At 36.4% G+C, this 21137-nt stretch overlaps 3 protein-coding genes across 4 annotated transcripts; 1 reads left to right on the forward strand and 2 right to left on the reverse strand.

The window, feature by feature from the left end:
• The first annotated feature begins 5561 nt into the window (after positions 1–5561).
• On the forward strand, positions 5562–8384 carry LOC140015079 (uncharacterized). The gene has a single exon (XM_072066957.1). It carries the CDS (start codon positions 5562–5564, stop codon positions 8382–8384), a length of 2823 nt encoding a protein of 940 aa, XP_071923058.1.
• Positions 8385–9790: 1406 nt separating this feature from the next.
• Positions 9791–10252, reverse strand: LOC140015080 (uncharacterized). Its single transcript, XM_072066958.1, has one exon. It carries the CDS (start codon positions 10250–10252, stop codon positions 9791–9793), a length of 462 nt encoding a protein of 153 aa, XP_071923059.1.
• Positions 10253–16704: 6452 nt separating this feature from the next.
• On the reverse strand, positions 16705–20672 carry LOC113711237 (putative 12-oxophytodienoate reductase 11). Of its 2 annotated transcripts, XM_072066770.1 has the most exons (6): positions 19161–19905; positions 19026–19072; positions 18524–18664; positions 18279–18409; positions 17780–17956; positions 16705–17354 (listed from the first exon to the last, which is right to left on the reverse strand). In XM_072066770.1, exons 2-6 carry the CDS (start codon positions 19040–19042, stop codon positions 16762–16764), a joined length of 1059 nt encoding a protein of 352 aa, XP_071922871.1. In that variant the 5' UTR covers positions 19043–19072; positions 19161–19905; the 3' UTR covers positions 16705–16761. The 2 variants fall into 2 exon arrangements, with proteins under 2 accessions (XP_071922871.1, XP_027090210.1); XM_027234409.2 differs by lacking the exons at positions 19026–19072; positions 19161–19905 and adding an exon at positions 20457–20672.
• Positions 20673–21137: the final 465 nt, after the last annotated feature.

Raw genomic sequence — 21137 nt, forward strand, 5'->3', positions numbered from 1 at the left:
CTATGTTTTATATATTAAACGCATCTCGTCAACAAATGACTAAGATCCGGGTTCGACTGCCGGCAGGGGAAAGCATTTTGTTTCTTTCTTTTTTTTTTTTAAAGAATTTGTTTCCATTTTGTTTTTCTTTCCCAAGGATACCAAATTATCCTAAATTTGTCCTTTCCCAAGGATACCAATTTGTTGAGATATTTTATAAATTTAACCAAGTTTTTTTGTTCCCCCTTTTTTTCTTTGCAAAAATTTAACAAATTTAGGCAAGTTCAACTTCAAACCTTGTGACATTTGAAGTCCTATAAGGAAAAAAACTAGTAACTTCAATTTTCAATAGTGCTTGAGTTGTTAATCTTATTAGTATACGCTATAATTTTGCAAATCTAGTTATTTAGTGCTTAAGCAGTCTATTTTTTCCATTTTGAGATATATTTTTTCCTCTTAAATCATGAGTTTGTATAAATACTAAACAGAGAAAGGAGGAAATAATATGTAAATATTGCATTTTGAGCTTAAGAAAACAAATTTTTCTTCCAAGGTCATATAGCTTTGATTTCCAAACCATTTTAAGGTAGAACCCTTGTTCACCATACATAATACAGAATATCAAAAGCCATTTTCAGAAAATTGCAGGTAAAGTTAATGCTGATGAATCTTCTCCCTTTCACCTTCTCTTTTACAAAAGTCGGAAACCCTAAGAAACAGAAAGATCTAACATCATCGGTCACTTGAATAATTAGCATATCATGTTATAGGTTTCTAATTAATCAGTCAACCTACAATTAACCTTGTTAACCCATGGATTGACAAGACAAAACTACTTTGATGCGTGGAGTGGAATGATTCCAGATTAAGATAGGCCTAATGTTTGAAACATAGTACCAGCAGTAGTGAAAAAAGTGCATTAATACAAGAAGTAGAGTAGTAAGTAATAATTATACTGCTATTTCATAATCAAGTTTTGTATTAGTGTTTTTTATTTTTTGGCATTTGTAGTTTAGATCTTTCGCATGTATGAATTTGCTAAGAATATATTCTGCAATAATTTGTGATATATGGATTCTAAGAAAAAGAACTCAAATGTATATATTGGGCATAGAGAATTTTTAAATAACTCAATGTATACAAACTTAGTATGTCAATACCTAAACTAAATTTATTATACTTCAATTTGTACTGCTTTTGTTCTTTCAGATTATGTTGCTGCGTCGAAGTTTAAGTTAGTATTAAAGTGTAGTTTCAAATTTCAACTTCGAAATTCTCAACTCCAACAACTGGTGTCAGTTGTGTTTGATTTCAAGATAAGATCAAAGCTTCCGCAATTGAATAAAGCTTCCAAGTTTTCAATTTCAAGTAAGCATATCATATTTCAATATTTCAATTTTATTAAATTCTTTTAATTAGTTTATATCCTGGGTCATGGTTATGGTTCTGGTATGAGAGCCATACCTATAATTATTTTTTTTAATTTAGTTTCTATCCATTAATGTTTATGACATGCATACATCTTATTATTTATAAGACACCATAAGTAATTATCTACTCTAGTGTTGGTAAAATCTTGAATCTTATAAGTCGGTTGGGAAGCCCATAAGATATTAGGGTGATCCACGCATAGGTTCGATTGTTCCCATCAGAATAGAATAAGATTATATGAGTCTTAGACAATAAAAGATGGCTGCCTTCTTTAGACATTTAAGGATAGGTTCTAACTCAAAACATTCAAATATAGTACCAAATAATGAATGCCACATGCCGATAAACAATTCAGATTGGACAATTCTAGAAGAAAAAATAGAAAATATATATAAAATAGGAATTCTAGATTTTAAAACAGCCTTATCAGTTAAAACTCAAGAAGAAACAATATCAATTCAATACCATTAATAAATCCTGCCACAATTCAAAAATATTTAAGTAAGGGGTATAGATATCTTCATTTTGGATTAGTTCAAGTTGCAGTAAAACCATTAGTTCATCTAGGGGTAGATGCTCCGATTTATTTAGCACTAACAGATAGATGACTGAGGAAATATAAGACTTCACTATTAGCAATGATTCAAACAAATGTATACAATGGACCAATATATTTGAATTGTGCCCTTGGATTTTCAATAGATATGACTGACCCACATATTTTGAATTCTATGGTATTAGACATTCATTTACAAGGAGATGAATTTGGAAAACATAGTAAAAATTTTGCTATAATTTACAGAATTTATTGTAAACCATTATTATCACAATTAAACCCAAAATTTATAATGACTCCCACATTAAAAGACGAAACTGTAATACTTCAAGTAGAAGCAGAAAGACCAACAATATATACACCTAAAGGATTAAAATGGAATGAAATTACAGTACCAACTGAATTTCAAATACAAAATCCTCAAGTCCCAAGGAATTTAGAAAGAACAGAAGCAGACGAAATAATAGAAAAACCAGATGGGAGAGTGTTTGTAAAATTCAATTCATTCAGAGTAAGACCTTCAACCTCCTCAAATTATTCATGGATACCAGCTGGACAATCCTATTCCGATTTTTTTGAATTAGTGACTCCTGTTGAAAATAGTTCAACATTTAGGTTTAAAACCCCAGTACCAGAGGTAATACATCAAAATCAATTTGAGTATTTACCAACACATTCACAAATGAAAGGAGAAATAAATGTCATAAATAAAACTAAATTTAAAATTAATCATACATACTTACAAGAAGATTTTGATGACAAAGAAAATGAAATCCGGGTTCGACTCCCGGCAGCGGAATATTTTGGGTAGTGCTTTCAATCACTTTCTATTGCACTACCCAAATTAAGTAATTGCTCCCCAAGATTTATAGTACTAAGTCTTAAATTGAAAATAAATAACCTAATGTACATTATAAACCAACACGGTTTCTTGGACAAAGAAATACTTGATTACACAGTTGTTCAATCTTGAGCCAAATTAGAATCCTAAGGGGAAAGGTTACAGATTCAAGTTTCAAGAATACTGGAGTTATTAACCAAATTATTAGCAATCTCTTTAGAAATCTTGCCCTTTTAGATGTCTGATTTTTAGGTTTTATTAAGTTTTTTCAGCCTTATTCGATTTCCTTGATTGGGAATGTCCAAAGGAAAGAAATTCCACGCCAAGGAAAATTTTCTCATCAAGTTCCACGTTTTCGAATTGTTGCCAAATTGTGCAAGATATATGCATATATGGACTTGTTATTTGACTCAAAGGGATTATTCTAAAAAAAAAAGAAAAATAAAATTCAAAGAGATTACTCGAATTTTGTCAATAAAAATATTAAAGAAAAAGAGAGTGAGAGAGATAATTAGGGTTTCTTAAAATGGAGCTTACAAATTTAGTATGCAATTAGCAATATGAAATTATTTAGGGGTTTACAACACAGTTTTGCCAGATATTATTAGTTTCTCAGGAAAAAGAAGGGAAAAGAGAGGCACAGAGGAACTATGTTTTATATATTAAATGCATCTCGTCAACAAATGACTAAGATCAGGGTTCGACTGCCGGCAGCGGAAAGCATTTTGTTTCTTTCTTTTTTTTTAATGAATTTGTTTCCATTTTGTTTTTCTTTCCCAAGGATACCAAATTATCCTAAATTCATCCTTTCCCAAGGATACCAATTTGTTGAGATATTTTATAAATTTAACCAAGTTTTTTTGTTCCCCCTTTTTTTTTTTTGCAAAAATTTAACAAATTTAGGCAAGTTCAACTTCAAACCGTGTGACATTTGAAGTCCAATAAGGAAAAAAACTAGTAACTTCAATTTTCAATAGTGCTTGAGTTGTTAATCTTATTAGTATACGCTATAATTTTGCAAATCTAGTTATTTAGCGCTTAAGCAGTCTATTTTTGCCATTTTGAGATATATTTTTTCCTCTTAAATCATGAGTTTGTATAAATACTAAACAGGGAAAGGAAGAAATAATATGTAAATATTGCATTTTGTGCTTAAGAAAACAAATTTTTCTTCCAAGGTCATATAGCTTTGATTTCCAAACCATTTTAAGGTAGAACCCCTGTTCACCATACATAATACAGAATATCAAAAGCCATTTTCAGAAAATTGCAGGTAAAGTTAATGCTGATGAATCTTCTCCCTTTCACCTTCTCTTTTACAAAAGTCGGAAACCTTAAGAAACAGAAAGATCTAACATCATCGGTCACTTGAATAATTAGCATATCATGTTATAGGTTTCTAATTAATCTGTCAACCTACAATTAACCTTGTTAACCCATGGATTGACAAGACAAAACTACTTTGATGCGTGGAATGGAATGATTCCAGATTAAGGCAGGCCTAATGTTTGAAACATAGTGCCAGCAGTAGTGAAAAAAGTGCATTAATACAAGAAGTAGAATAGTAAGTAATAATTATACTGCTATTTCATAATCAAGTTTTGTATTAGTGTTTTTTATTTTTTGGCATTTGTAGTTTAGATCTTTCGCATGTAAGAATTTGCTAAGAATATATTCTGCAGTAATTTGTGATATATGGATTCTAAGAAAAAGAACTAAAATGTATATATTGGGCCTAGAGAATTTTTAAATAACTCAATCTATACAAACTTAGTATGTCAATACCTAAACAAAATTTATTATACTTCAATTTGTTCTGCTTTTGTTCGTTTAGATTATGTTTTTTTTTTTGTTCGTTTAGATTATGTTGCTGCGTCGAATTTTAAGCATGAAACATGTTAGTATTATAGTGTAGTTCAACTTAGGGGAGTTGATGACTATACACAATGACAGTGATATCGCCTATGGAACATTGGAACCATTAGAACTAAAGTAGACAGGTGAAATTTTATTTTTTTTTTCATTCTCTTAAGATTTTAATATGTAAGAGATATATATTTCGTTTAGTTTGTTAGTTTGGTTGGATTTCGACGTGGTCGTTCCTCATTTTCTGAAGTTACTGGATTTTACATGTTTAGATTTCCAAAGTTGGTTTTATTTGGTGTGTATGATATATAGGAAATGTGTAGGAAAAAGAAATATACCAAAGTTTATGTACTTTCTCATTAACCCTAACCCTCAAATTCGATTGATTCACTATCCAATTTGAATTTCAAAACATAAGCCTTATTTGATTTCTTTTTTTGGGAATCTCCAAAGGAAAGAAATTCCCTACCAAAGAAATTTTTCTCGTGAATTTCTACATTTTCGAATTGTTGCATATTTGTACAAGATACAGACTTGTTATTGATTTAGGATAATTTTGAATTTAGAAAACTTAAAGAGGTTACCTAAAAAGAAAGGAAATGCAAAAATATTAGTGGGATTTTGTCGATCACAAGATTTTGAGAGAGAGAGATAATTAGGACTTCAAAAACTAGAGCTGACAAATTTTGCATGAAAGTAGCAATATGAAATTGTTTAGGGGTTACCAACACGAGAAATCTTTCAAAATGTTCATCACATTTTGCTAAATGAATTTTTTCGTTATTTGAAGAAGTGTTGCAAGGTATACCGAGCACTATTTCTAATCTCGTGAACATTCAGTTGATCAAGCCAGTGACAGATTTGGAGATAAAACAAGCCATATTTTCCATGTTCCCAAATAAAGCTCCTGGAGTTGATGGTATGCCCCCTTTATTTTTCCAAACATATTGGCATATTATCAAAAATGATATTGTCCATGCTGTCACAAGTTTCTTTCATTCTGGTAATATCTTATCGGCTATTAATGAGACCATTATCTCTCTTATCCCTAAAGTTGACAATCCTGTTGTGATTTCTAACTACAGGCCTATAAGCCTTTGCACTGTCCTTTATAAAACTATTTCCAAGATTTTGGCTAATAGATTGAAAAAAGTCCTAGGGCACTGTATTAATCCGTCTCAATCTGCTTTTGTCCCTGGGCGTCAAATTCTTGATAATGCTATCATAGCTCATGAAGTCTTGCATTTCCTTAAAAATAAGAGAGGGGGTAGAGTAGGCTTTATGGCTTTAAAGCTTGATATGTCAAAAGCTTTTGATAGAGTGGAGTGGAAGTTCCTAGGCAGAATTATGTTACATATGGGTTTTTGTCCTATTTTTGTTCGCTGGATCATGACGTGTATCTCCACCGTTTCTTATTCTTTTAATTTGAATGGACAAAAGGTGGGCCATATCAAACCATCTAGAGGTCTCCGTCAAGGGGATCCCCTATCCCCCTACTTGTTCATTATATGCATGGAAGGGCTGTCTAATTTAATCAAGAAAGCTGTGGATTCTAAGCAACTAACGGGCATCAAAGTCTGCAAAGACAGCCCTATGATCTCTCATCTCTTTTTTGCAGACGATGCTCTTTTGTGTTGCAAAGCAAGCAAGGAGGAGGCTAAGAAGGTAAAGGAGATCATTCAGACCTATGGACAGGCCACGGGACAGGTAGTAAATTTTGATAAATCAGCCATGTTCTTTACTAAAAATACCCCCAACAGGCTTCGCGGAGAGATTAGGGAGGTTTTGGGCAATATGAGGGAAGCCTCTAGTGGGAAATATTTAGGATTACCCATGACCATTGGGAGAGCTAAGAATCAGGTGTTTGGTGTCCTGAAAAGTATCATCATTAGTAAACTCCAAGGTTGGAAACATAAAGTGCTTAGTCAAGGGGGTAAGGAGATCCTTATTAAATCTGTCATCATGGCAATGCCTACCTATATTATGTCTTGTTTTAAGCTCCCTAAAGGCTTGTGCAAGGGTATTAGTGCAACTATCGCCAGATTCTGGTGGGGTGGGGGAGGTTTAGAGAACAAAGTTCATTGGGTGAGGTGGAGTAAACTTTCTGAAGTTAAAGGGAAAGGGGGTTTGGGCTTTAGAGACTTAGAAGCTTTCAATGTTGCCTTGCTTGCAAAACAAACTTGGAGGGTTGTTACAAATCCGAATTTGTTAGTAAGCAAGGTCCTGAAAGCTAAATACATGAAGAAGAATGACTGGTTTGTTCAAAAGCCCCCGAGCACAGCATCTTGGTGCTGGAAAAGTTTACACAAGGGTGGTGAGCTGCTTCAGCAGGGCCTATACAAGAGGGTAGGAGATGGAAGGTCTATTAAAATCTGGGAAGACAGATGGGTAGCTGGATCGCGCCATGGGAAACTGACTACGGTTAAACCAGCAAGGTGTCAACTTGAGTGTGTCCATGAACTAATAGAGGAGGGGAGGTGGAAGACTGATACACTGCATCGCTGGTTTAATATAGATGATGTGGATCTCATAACTAACATCCCTCTTAGTCTATATGAAAGGAAAGACAGATTGTATTGGTTGCATAGCAAATCTGGTGCTTATACAGTCAGAACAGGCTACGTTGTTGCCAAAGGGGGAAGGGAGATAATGAATCACAGAATTGCACCTGACTCAGAGACTAGTTGGGCAATTAGGAAGCACACGGTGTGGAAAAGATTGTGGGGCTTAAATATCAAAATGAAGCTCAAGCATTTTTTATGGAGGTGTTTGCAAAATGGGCTGGCTACTAATGAAGCTCTCTACCAAAGAGTTGGGAAAGGAAGCAATCAGTGCCAATGTTGTGGTGAGGCTACGGAGACCATGGAACATGTTTTCTTTTTTTGTCCAACAGCTCAAATGGCTTGGAGACTAGCTCCGGTGAGTTGGGAAGGGATAGCTGAGCTTCAATGCAATATGTGGAGGTGGTGGGATGCTGTGATGGAATCGGCTAAGGGTGCCCAAGGAATGGATCGCATCAAGCTCACAGTAAATATACTTTGGCAGCTCTGGAAGGCGAGAAACAAGAGAGTATTCCAGCTGGTGAATGAGGACGCAAAAGTGATAATTGACAAAGCCCAGCAAGAGTGGATCGAATTTGAAGAGGCAACTGGCTCTCAATCCCGCGGTTTCGAATCAACAGAGCAGCAAAGACTGAGTCAGCATAATTGGGAGCCACCAATGGAGGGAGTAGTGAGAATTAATACGGACGCAGCAATCTCAGCAAAAATGGTTAGGACAGGATTGGGAATTGTTGCTCGGAACTGGCGAGGAGATCTAGTGAAAGCCCGAGGGATTAGTAGAAGGAAAAAAGGGGAAGCTGCCACGGAGGAATCTTTAGCAATCCGAAGTGCGCTGGAAATGGCTCAAGCTGCAGGATGGACAAAGATAGAAGTCCAGTCAGACTGCAGAAATGTTGTGAGCTCGATCAATGCGGGCAATGTTCAGGATTGTAAGCTACAAACAATCCTTGAAGACATTGAGGCCCTAAAGACTAGCTTTGACAGCTGTATCTTTTCTTTTGTTCCCAGAAGTGCGAATGGTTGCAGTCATGCAATGGCTCAATTTGCAACCAAGGTGGTTAATACCATTGACTGGCAAGCTTCATTTCCAACATGGTTAACTGTTCTTGCTAGGAAAGATATGGGGGTAGTTACCCCTTTTTGTAATTAACTCTTGTATTTTCAAGTGTTATTATCCATTATCTATAAAATGTTATCGTTTGATTAAAAAAAAAAAAAAAAAAAAATTTTTTTCGTTATTCACTTTTAAAATAGTAACTTTATATCCCTTATAAAATCAAGTCAGAAAAATTTGGTTTCAACCTAGATTTTGACTATATTTTTTACTCTAATTCCATCATGTGACCCACATATGGTCATTTTTATTGAAGCAAAAGGTTAGATCCCATTTGTAGTTGAACAAACGTCTGGTTTCATATTCATTTTTGTCCTCAAAATGTGAGATCTAACCTGAATCATATTCAATTTTTTTTCTTAAAAATATAGGATTTGAACTAGGAATGCTATCGAATCAAGTCGAGCTCGAGCTTGAACGAGTAGCTAGTGAGGGAGCTCGAGTTCGACTTGATAAGGCTCCGAGCCTTATTGAGCTTGAGTACTCAAGCTCAAAAAACAGTTCCTGCAAGCTCAATCTGATTCCCGCTACTTCAGTTTCCAATTTCCAGAATCCAAGTTTCAGTTTTAGCAATGAATCAGTATGCTATGATGCTCCAACAGCTCCACCAAGAAGTTGATTGCTGAAGGCTGAAGCAAAATGGACTTGGAGTTGGTAGTTGAGCTTAGCTACTTGAGTAGTTCAGCTTCGGCCTTCGAACTCCGATCGAACGAGGGAGAGAAGAAGATGGAAAATTAGAAATGAAATGAAGCTCATTTGTTTTGTTTAAGTTTATTCAAGGGGTTTTTTGCAAAATTACTTATTCATCCTTCAATAATTTTATAAGTATACCTCTTAAGGTCGTAAATGTAGTAACTCATAAGCCTAATATAGTAATGTAATAATTATAATATACTAGTTAAATAAATTGGCTATCGAGCTCAAGCAACTCATCAAGCTTCGATCTTATCACATTCTTGCTTGAGCTTGACACACCAACTTAGTCGAGTAACTCAAGCTCGGTCAAGAGTCGAGCAATGGACTAAGCTACTCGAGAGTTCAAGTCAAGTGTCAGGCTCTTCCAAAGTAGAATTGAGGAGGAAGTGTGGCCAGCAGATTCAGGGGAGATTTGAATGAATGAAAGAACAGAAAGGGAGGGAAGAAGAGGGGGAGAGAGAGAGAGAGAGAGAAAATAAGAATTTGAGAGAAAAAATTGTGATTGTATTACTTGTTGTCTAATCCATTACATTGTCTTGGATTTATACAATTCCAATGATGGATCCGAATCCAATTGACACAGAATTTCCGTGCAATGATCTGATGCTAACAAATTCAGTTATAACTAACTTTTAACAGCTTTTGGCTCCATAAGCTAATTACACTAACACCCCTAAAACTTTTGCTCCAATTGCAATTACGTCCCTGCTCCTAACATTACTCCACCCTTGAAAGCAGCCTTGTCCTCAAGGCTGAAACTCAGGAAATTGACTACTGATAAAAGATTGATCTTCCCACGATGCTTCCTCCTCTCCTAACTGAAGCCATTTGATGAGATACTGGACCACAGGGACAGCATTTCGCATGATCACCCTCCTTTTCAAGACTGCAGCAGGTTGTAGGAGGCACTGGTCTTGACAATTAAATTCTGGTAGTGTAGAAGTAGTAACCTGATGGGGTCCCAACTTAGGCTTAAGAAGAGAAACGTGAAATACTGGATGTATTTTAGACCCAGGTGGAAGCCTGAGCTTGTATGCCACAACACTGATCTTTTCCATAAATTGAAAGGGTCCAAAAAATTTTGCAGTTAACGTGAGATTTTTCCTGAGTGCCACAGTCTGCTGCCTATAAGGCTGCAACTTCAGGAAGACCCAATCCCCCACCTCAAATTCCCTTTCTGTTCTATGTTTGTCAGCAAACAACTTCATCCTATTTTAAGCCTGATGCAGATGCTCTTTGATTCTCTGAAGCATTTGAGCTCTGGTTTGCAGCATGTTGTGAGCTGTTGGGATGATTGTGTCATGGTAGGAGCCTATAGGTAGTGACAGGGGCTTGTAACCGTATAAAGCTTTAAATGGCGACACCCCTAAGCTGGTGTGATATGCAGTATTATACCAAAGTTTTGCTAAGCTGAGCCAATGACTCCACTGAGTTGGACTCTCACTGGTCATACATCTCAGATAGGTCTCTAAACACTGATTTAACCTCTCACTCTGACCATTAGTCTCAGGATGGTAGGAAGAACTATAGTGCAGCTCAGTTCCAGCCATCCTAAATAACTCCTACCAAAATTTACTGGTGAATACTTTGTCTCTGTCTGTTATGATGGATTCTGGTAATCCATGGAGTTTGTAGACATGATCCAGGAAGACTTGTGCCACTTGAGCAGCTGAGAATGGGTGGGAAAATGGCATGAAGTGGCCAAACTTTGTCAGTCTATCTATGGCCACCAGAATAGTGTCAAATCCCCTAGAGCAAGGTAGCTTTTCAATAAAGTCCATAGTGATATGCTACCAAGCTTGGGTAGGAATTGGTAGTGGCTGCAGTAATCCTGGATAGGGAACCCTTTCACTTTTGTTCCTTTGACAGACTTCACATTCATGTATGAATTGTATGATCTCCTTCTTCATCCCTGGCCAGTGAAATATGCTTTGCACCCTATGTATACATGCCCTCTGGCCAGAATGCCCTCCAATAGGGGATTCATGCAGAGCTTTGATTATTTTCTGCTTAATTCCCCTGCTATTCCCTACAAACAACTTTCCTTTATACCTGAGTATCCCTTGATTGAGCTGAAAATCAGAGTCCTGTGGTGTAGGATCCAGAAGCAGTTGACTCATTAATTCTCTGCACTGTGTCTTCAAAGTAATTGTCCTGCAACTCTTGCATCCAAAGAGGTTGAACCCCAGTAATGGCCATCAACTGCTGTGGTTCAGGTTGTAGTTCCCTCATGGTCCTTCTAGATAAGACATCAGCAACAGTGTTCTGAACCCTTCTTATACTGAATCTCATAATCCAAGCCTAGCAGCTTTGTCAACCATTTATACTGAGCAGTAGTGGTCAATCTTTGTTCTAGCAAAAATTTCAATGACTTGTGATCTGTCCTGATGATGAAATGGTTCCCTACTAGATAATGCTTCCACTTGGTCACTACAAACACTAACGCCATCAGCTCCTTCTCATAGATAGATAACCCCATGTTCTTGAGGGAGAATGCTTTGCTGATGAATGCTATGGGATGACCCTCCTGTAAGAGTACAGCTCCCATGCCTTGCCCACTTGCATCAGTTTCCACCACAAAGGGAATACCAAAGTTGGGTAGCCTTAGCACTGGAGCACTAATTATGGCCGGCTTAAGGCAATTGAAAGCCTTGTAAGATTCTGCATTCTAGTCATAGGCATCCTTCTTCAGCAGGTTTGTCAATGGCTTACTGATTGTTACATAGCCTTTTATGAAACGTCTGTAGTAGCCTGTGAGGCCTAGGAATCCCCTGAGTTCTTTAATATTTTTAGGAATAGGCCATGACTGTATGCACTCCACCTTACTCATGTCCATACTTACTCCTGTACTGGACACTACATGCCCCAAATACTCCACTTCTTGCTGAGCAAAAGAGCACTTGGATAATTTGGCATACAATTGGTTATGTTGAAGCACCTCCAATACTTGTTTTAGGTGCTCCTTATGAAGATCCAGGGTAGCACTGTAGATCAAAATGTCATCAAAGAAGATCAGAACATACTTCCTTAAGAATGACTCAAAAACCTGATTCATCAATGCCTGAAATGTTGCTGGTACATCAATGCCCAAATTGCATCACTAGGGACTCATAGTGTCCTTGATGAGTCTGAAAGGCTATTTTGTGTGTATCTGACAGCTTAACCCTGATCTGGTGGTAACCTGATCTGAGGTCAATTTTGGAGAAGAACTTGGCTCCATAGAGCTTATCCAGCAGCTCATCAATGTTTGGAATAGGATATCTGTCCTTGACTGTCAGGCCATTGAGATGCCTGTAATCCACACAAAAACGCCAAGCGTTATCCTTTTTCTTGACCAACAGCACAGGTGAAGCATAAGGACTATTGCTTGGCTTGATGATTCCAGACTTCAACATATCTGCTATTTGCTTTTGAATCTCTGCTTTCTGTGAATGAGGGTATCTATATGGTTTCATTTTAAAGGCTTGTGCTCCTGGCTTTTGGGGAATCTGATGATCCAATGGCTTGTTGGGAGGCAACTGAGTAGGCTCCTGAAATACTTCTGAAAATTGCTGCAAAACTGCAGTGATTGATTCTGAAATCCCTGGCTTCCCTGTGTCCTATTCTTCATTTTGTGCTGAAATAGCATAACATCTCCTTTTCTCCTGCAGAAAGCCTCTGAGATCCTTCTTCCTAATAAGTTCCATGGTTGCATCATTAATTGCTCCATGCAATGTGACCACCTCTCCTTGATGGAACATGGAGATTTTTAGTTGATGAAAGTCAAAAGTGATGGGGCTGTAATTGTGCATCCAGTCTACCCCCAAAATAATATCCCAATCTCCTAGTTCCATGATCTTGAGGTCAAAGCAAAACTTATTATTTTGAACATTCCACAGGACCTTTGGACACTGAGCTCCACTGGTTACCAAGCTCCCATGCCCCATTGTGACCGTGAAAGGCTTGACATATTCAAAGGGAATGCCTTGTGCAGACACCAGCTTGTGATGGATGTAGCTGTCACTGCTACCTGTATCCACCAAAATTTTGACAGGTTCCCCTGCCATCCGTCCTTGCAACATGATAGTATTTCGCCTGAGTGAGTCTGATAGAGCATGGAGTGAAATTTCAATTGGTTCTCCTGGATTCCCAGTCAGCTCATCCTGTTCCCCTTGAGCATCCTAGAATTCAGTGTCCTCCTCTTCTTCATACAACATAAGGTTCAAGTGCTTCATCCTGCACTGATGTCCTACCCCAAATTTCTCCCCACACTTAAAGCACAGTCTATTACTCCTTCTGAACTGCAGTTCCTGAAGGGATAGTCTCTTAAATTCAGGACTCTTGTCTGAATTTTTGGGAGCTACCCTAGGTATGTTGTTCTGTGATAGCTTGTAAGTACTGACTCCTCCATTGGCAGAGGTTGGATGCCTGTACATCCCAAACTTTGGTTCAGCCATCACCTTGTTATCATCCTTGACTGTCCTTCCTTGTAACCTGAGAGCCTATTCCTGCAAATGAGCTACCTCCATAACTCCAGAAAGAGTATTTGGCTTGAGCATTCTCACCATAGGTTTAATCTCCTCCTTGAGACCACTGGTGAAACTGGAAATGAAGTATTCTTCACTAAGGCTTGGATTCTGAATTAGCATTAATGTTTTTAACTCCTCAAACTTTTCCTGGTAGACCTCTACTGTACTCATCTGCTGCAGTTTATTGAATTCCTCTACAATATCTCTACAGCATGATCCTTTGAATCTCTGACAGAGCAGCTCCCCAAATTCCCCCCATGTTAGCCTTGGTTTTTCTAATTTGATTCGCTGGAACCAATTATCAGCTCTACCTTCTAAAAACATCTCTACTACCAGCAATTTATGTTCCTCGGTTACCTTATTCAACAGGAAGTACTTGTTACATTTTCTGATCCATTCCTTAGGATTTTCCCCACTGAACATATGTAACTCAATTTTTGGAGGATTATAGCCAGAAATCTTACCCAAGAACTCGCAACTCCTAACTTCCTCATCTGCTCCCAAGTTCAGCCTCTGGTGTATGGGAGGTATGGGTAGTAATGGTGTACGATCTCTGCCAGTTTTGCCTTCTTCTTCAGCACTCTTCTCCCTGCTCAGTAGTGTTTTCATCATTGAACTGAGTGCCTCAAACTTCTGATTCATGCCTAGCGCGATCGTATCCAATCTCTTGTCCCTGCCTGCCATTTCTTCCTTTACTTGTAGCTGTATGTTCTTCATATCCTCCATAACTTCCTGCAATTTGAGTTCCTGCTTTCGGAGATGATCTTCTAAGGTTTTGAAGCGTGTGCTCTCTGCCATTGATTGATCTCTGAGCTACCGAAGGATCGTCATCTCTGATACCAATTTGTTAGCTCCAACCCTAATCTAAATCAATTCATATTCAATTTTGTCACTAAAAAGATAAGATCTAATCTTTTTGCGCATAAAAAATGATTGCATGTAGGTCACGTAGTGATTTCAGATTAAAAAGATGTTAGAAACTTGTGTTGGAACTAAATTTTACTAGCTTGAATTTGTAAGGGATATAAAGTTAACATTTTAAAAGTAAATGGCAAAAAAATTCACTTAGTAAAATGTGAGGGATGTTTTGAACAATTTTCGTACTAACATAGTTTTCCCCAAATTATTATCTATTGTGCGAGAAAAAAGAATGGGGAAATGGGGTATCGACATGAAAAGTCAAAGAGATTTGCATTTGATAAAATTGAAATTTGAAACTGAACTATGAAATCTAAAACTTAAAGTTTGAATCTATTAAATTATTGAATTGTTAAGTATTAAATCTAATACATTTGAGTGTATATCTCATTAAATGATAAGTAAATAGTTTATCACTTACTTTTGGGAGCAAATTTTGTCAGTACCATTCAATTAATTCAAATGTTTCGTTTTTAGTTATCAAATGCGTCTGAACATATTAAGATTTGAATCTATTAAATTTAAGTACTGAAATGGTTTATTAAACAGGGTTAGTTTTATATAATTAATTGAAATTGTTATATCAACAAATGACTAAGTGTAATTAAAGTTCAAAAATTGATTAATTAAATTATTAAATTATTAATTACTAAATCTAATACATTTGAGTGTACATCTTTTTTTTTTTTTTTTTAGGTGTATCCCGCAGGGAATGGACCCCGCAGACTATTCACCACCCTCAACAACTTGCTGGCAGCAAGGTTCGAACCAGGAACCTGAAGTTCCATCTTCAGCAACCTTAACCACTAGACCAAGCCCCTAAGGGCACATTTGAGTGTACATCACGTTAAGTGATAAGTGAATAGTTTATCACTTATTTTCGGAAGCAAGTTTTGTCCAGAAAATTCAGTGCTACTTAATTAATTCAGATATTCAATTTTTTGTATCAAACGCATCTAAACATGTTAAGATCTGAATCTATTAAGTTTACATATTAAATTAGATTATCAAACAGGGTCTAAGATCCATTGTGGCACCTAATTGGTTTAAGCGATTACATCCGGGTTTGCCTCCCGGCAAGCAAAATCCTTTTTCTTTTTATTAACAATTTGACTCCTTTTTTTTTTTTGTCCAAGGAAAACCAATTATTGTAAAATCGTCTTTTAATCTTCACATGAACGCTCAATGTTTGAAATATCAGAATTGAGTAGAGGTAAAATTTTGGGTTTAATAAGTCAGGGAAGCAAATTACAACTGATTTGTTGAGATATTTTTATAAATTGACCCTTTTTTAATGCTCAAAATTTAACCAAGTTAGTTGAGTTCAACTTCAAGTCTTGCAGCATGTTGAAGCCCTAATAGAAAAAAATAAAATAATATCAAGTTTCAATAGTACTTGCAATAGCGTATAAGCTTTTAATTTGCAAGTACTAATTATTTAGTGCTTAAGCAATATACTTTTCAAGATTTATTTTTTTTCTGGTTAAATCATGAATTTGCAAAAATACTAAACTGAGAAAGAAAAAACAGTATCCAAAAATTGTATAGATTTTCAGAACAAATGTGACCATATCCTAAATTTTATATGTATGACAAAAAAGAACAGAAAATTGAAAACCTAAAGCTCTTTTTCTTGTACTAATTATGAGACAAATGGTTTATTCTTCTGCTGATATGATGTTGCTAATTGCAATAATTGTTTTCTGAAATTCTCAAGCTGCAAAACTCAGTCAAAGTGCGACCTGAATTTCCCATCTGTACAAATATTTGAAATCCTGTTTGATAACCCAATTCAACACTTAAATTTAATAGATTTAGATTGTAACATATTCAAATCGTTTGATAATAAAAAATTGAACATCGGAATTAATTAAGTGGCACTGAATTTCCCAGGCAAACTTGCTCCCAAAATTAAGTGATAAACTATTCACTTATCACTGAATATGATATACACTCAAATATATTAGATTTAATACGTAACAATTCAATAACTTAATGGATTCAAATTTCAGATTTCAGATTTCAAACTTCAGTTTTATCAAATGCATATATATTGCTGGAATAAACAATCAAAAATGACCATAAAGATCATTGATCTGTTTAGCTTAGATATTCAAAAGTATGTGTAAATTTGCAGTGTTGATTGTTAAATCCTTAATCATCACATTTAATACCAGACGGATGCTGAGCCGTTTCATGCCATGTCCTTTTCTAACTACCTCTGCAATACAATGTCCAACAAAATTCATATCCTTTTCAACAATAGTCCAGGCAATACAATAAGATGTAAGTCATGCATTTGTTTCTAGAAATGGATAGTCAGTATAACCCACGACTGGATCAGGTATATAGAATGTAGCTCGATTATACTTGTTCAGGGGAGCATTTAACTCAAATCTCTTGGGTAAATCAGGATTGGCTAAGAATATACGCCCATATGCAATAAGATCAGCATGATTTTCTGCCACAGCTTTGTTTCCATCTTCCCTTTGATAACCACCAGCAGCAATGAAAGTACCTTTGAATGCCTTTCTCATTGGCAGAAGACTATCGGCACATTCAAATTTTTCTCCAACTTTTATCATCCTTGGCTCAACCACGTGCAAGTACAGAATTCCATACTTATTCAAGGCTTCAGCCATATGCAGACCTAGTGCTTTCGGTTTTGAATCGCTTGCTCCATTGTAATTCGCAAAGGGCGAAAGTCTTATACCAACTCTATCGGCTCCTATTGCATCTGACACGGCTTCAACTATTTCCAAAGCAAATCTGCAGCGGTTCTCCAAAGATCCTCCATATTCATCTGTTCTGTCATTGACTTGGTCCTTCGAAAACTGGTCTATTAGATAACCGTGAGCTCCATGGATTTCAACCCCATCAAATCCTGCAGAATAAACTTAATATGGATAGGGCAAAACATGATCTTCTGATAACTTTAAGGTTGCTCTCTCATCTTCTTTGCAACATTGGTAGAATGAATGATTTAGCCATTTAGGAAATAAATTGTAATCTTAACAAAAGAAATGCAGATAAGGCACTCGCAAATCAGAAGATTATTTTGTAGCAGTTTCCAGTATGTTACTAGCTCAAATTTATCCTACTTGCTGAAAATTAAGTTAAAGTTCCTAATGAACAAGTCTTTTTTTGTTTTCATTTACGCTTCTACCTGCGCTGAATAAGAAAAGTATACAGAAGAGCAAGAACTCAAGAACAATGTCATTCTTTAACCAGGATTCCATCTTTATCTCCAAAAGATAGATTTTAATTTTTCAGTTCTTCAACGTGTTCTGCATATACTGAAAGTCTTACCAGCTTCAATAGCACTCAGAGCAGCAAGCCTAAAATCATTGACAACCTGAGGAATTTCTTCTGTCCTTAACCTTCGAGGAGGTGAAAATTCTGCAACATCAATACCATTTGTTCGAACTTGGGGAGCTAACAGCTTGTCTGTAGATGATATTGGAGCTTGTCCGTTGGGTTGAAAATCTGCAAATGGAAGTTAATTAAATCAACTTCAAAGGAATAGAAGTCTAGCACTCAAAGAGTGAACAGGAACTAGTGCCTCCAATAACACATTAGACTGAAACAAGAAATCTCAATTGCCATAAGCAATCCTCAGATTTATATCCATGCTTGATTCCAGATGAAATTTTAAGGTGTAAATGCATCATTCAGAGTGGCCTTGCCAAATGAATTAGTTTACAGCAGTTGTATTCCTGTTGAATATATGGTAAATCTTGGTCCACAACTAGCATGTCTAAGATAGCACACTTAACCAAAAAAAAAAAGTAATCAGAGAGAAAATTACCATTGTTTGAAACCCGTCCACCATGCCAAAGTTGGCAGAAAAATATACCACCTTTGGCATGAACTGCGTCTACTATTGGTTTCCAAGCCTCATTTTGTTCCTTAGTCCATATTCCAGGTGTCATTGGATAGCTTTATATATAAGGAAAAGTTCAACACTTGGTAGAAATGGCCAAAATAACAAACATAGGGTGAATGCTTGAAATATTTAGATCAATGGAAAACAAGGAATGCTAATAGAATTACCCTCGGCCTGTGTCAGAGACTACAGTGGCTTCTGCTATGAGCAAACCTCCTTTCGTGGTTCTCTGAGAGTAGTACAAAATAGCATGAGGCTGTGGAATATCGTTGTAAGATCTCTGTCTTGTCAAAGGTGCCAAAACAATTCTGCATGGAATTAATATTAGATGGTGCAAAATTTAGCCCTGAAACTCTTTCTGATGTAGGGGTTAGAGATGGAATCTCAAAATTGATCAGTTAAAGTTGTGGTAATTCTGATAAGAAAGATGCAATATCATACAAACTTCAGTTACAATTTTTTTTTTTCAATTGAGTTGTTGCCTCCAAAGAGGAAAGGAGAATTCTAAGTTCAGTCTCATTCGAAATAGTAAATCTTGTGATATGGAAGATTTCTTCACTGAGCTTATAAGTCCAGTCCTATTTCTATTTAAGGAGGACAGAAGAAGAGTTCATAGTCTAAATGCAGAGCAAACTTCTTCTTATGCAAAATGCGAAGTAGGGTGCTTACTTGAAGGTGGTTCTCATTGTATTGACATATTTTCTGCCTCCATGTAACTTAAAAAGGAACAACAAACAGTCAAACTAACAGAGTAATGAAGTGTATAAAAATTTATCAATTGCAGTAAAAAGAGATGATCCTGACCTGCAATCGGATAAGTTACATTTATACGCAACGACAAACTACACAAAGTTTCAAGCCAATTTGTCATTGATCTTCTAGAATCTTTTTATTTTCTATTTCGTTTTCTGTGAGTTCAAACTGAGCCATTGATCACTTTGAAAGATCAGGAAAGGAAAAGAGGAAAAGAAAAATTAGAATGTGCTCTCCCACAATGAGGCAGGGACAGAGTGATAGGACTGCTCAGCTTGGAGCATTTCTTTAATGCGTGACTCTTTGAAGTTCAAACTGAAAGTAGCCTCTGTGACTCCTTCACAACATATAGCTTTTATTTCTTCTCTTCAAATCCTTAGGACAGCAAATTTCTTCACATAATGACATGATCAGAAAAGTAGGTACAAAGTCTGTTAATGTAACAAATTCAGAAACTTTTTTAGTGCATTTTCTTCCAAATCAAATTATGTTATTCATAGTTACAGAACAACTTTACCAGGTGTATAAATACATCTTTCCTATTAGCTATCACTTAAGGAGGAAAGATGGCACTTCAGCCCAGATTATTGAGACAGTAATCCCTCCTTTAAAACACTACAACCAAGTCCTTCGTTTTAGTAATCTAACTTTGTCTGCTTCTTGAATAATATAAAGGTTGAAATTACTTGCCTGCATGGTTCAAAGTCGCGGTCGCGGTCGCGGTCGCGGCTTGGAACGTTCCACATCGGTCTCGGCATATCGGTCACGGTCTCGGTGAGACGCAAATTTTAAAGAATTTAATATTCTAAAAATTGTTAATAATATAAAAAAAGTATGCTAAACAAAAATAATAAAAAATAGCCAAAGCAATGCCCGAATCAATCCGTCGCGGTGTAACTCGGCCGATTTCTCGTCTTGACTCGGGATAACTCGGAGTAACTCGGTGTGACTCGGCCGAGTCAATCCGTCGCGGTGACGTCTCGGCCGATTTCTCGGCGAGATGAGTATCTCGGTCTCGATTCGTCGCGGTCTCGTCTCGGACTAGGCCGAGACGGTGACGACTCGGCCGAGTCGTCTCGGTCTCGGCCGAGTCTTCGAACCATGCTTGCCTGATGAACCTGATTTCACTGCAAGTCAAAAGCTAGCAACTAGATAAATACATACATCAAAGTGATTTCCCAAGTGGGATTTTCCTAAAAAATCAGCTTCTTAATCCAAATTCAGAAATTTTCAACAGTGAACACAAGCTGATCGTTTCCTTCATAAAAAAAAAAGGTTCAAAACTATATAGCCTGACAGAAATATAGGAAGAGAAATTCTAGTACTAAATATATACAGATATATTACCTGTGAGAGAGCTGGAAAGGTCCCATTTGATAGGGAGTCAGCAAAGGGATTGTTTGCTCCTCCGGTCTATCATCTGCCTTCTTTTCCATTTCTGTTTACTATCTCTAAATCTCAAGTGTTCTTGGTCTTTGATCTCAAAGGACCATGCAACTGAGTGAGCCAGTGTGGGAGCTGAAAAAAAGATTTGGTTATTCTGGCAACTGCAGGCACCAGTATCCACTATCCATCATGTAGCTGATCATAGCCTAATTTGTCTAGTCACCTATACAATTATTAATTATACCAGTGGATTAGAATAAAGTACAAAGAAAAAAAAAGTACAAAGAACCTTTTACTTTCCAAATTACGTGTTCCACTGAAACTTCACACTGAATTTTACTTTATGTACACATAATATTGCCAATTTGTCTTGTCTTTGTACAACATGTTTTGGGTCTATTTTATGCTTTGTGTGCAAAAAGAGATCGAAACTAAATGGAAGAAGACGTGTGTTTCAACCTAGTACATACAAGAAGATTAATCTAACTATTTATTACACTTTTTTCCATTTTTAAGAGTATCACCTGTGATATACTTTTGTTTTTTTAATAAGCGTGAGTTTTTTAATCCAAACTTCCTACTTATAATTTATTCCATCTTACCACGCAATCATCCCTCAAGTATCAATTGTGATAATTGTGA

The sequence above is a fragment of the Coffea arabica genome, chromosome 10e (genome assembly GCF_036785885.1).
Source record: "Coffea arabica cultivar ET-39 chromosome 10e, Coffea Arabica ET-39 HiFi, whole genome shotgun sequence".
NCBI lineage: Eukaryota > Viridiplantae > Streptophyta > Magnoliopsida > Gentianales > Rubiaceae > Coffea > Coffea arabica.

Bases quoted from the DNA above. Each gene is read 5' to 3' on its own strand.
- LOC140015079 (XM_072066957.1), top strand. From the start codon at position 5,562: ATGTTCCCAAATAAAGCTCCTGGAGTTGATGGTATGCCCCCTTTATTT.
- LOC140015080 (XM_072066958.1), bottom strand. From the start codon at position 10,252: ATGAAGTTGTTTGCTGACAAACATAGAACAGAAAGGGAATTTGAGGTG.
- LOC113711237 (XM_027234409.2), bottom strand. From the start codon at position 20,545: ATGGAAAAGAAGGCAGATGATAGACCGGAGGAGCAAACAATCCCTTTG. The intron at 18,410-18,523 runs GTAATTCTATTA...TTATATATAAAG, and splicing joins GTCTCTGACACAGGCCGAGG to CTATCCAATGACACCTGGAA. The intron at 17,355-17,779 runs GTAAGACTTTCA...TTTATTCTGCAG, and splicing joins TCTGAGTGCTATTGAAGCTG to GATTTGATGGGGTTGAAATC.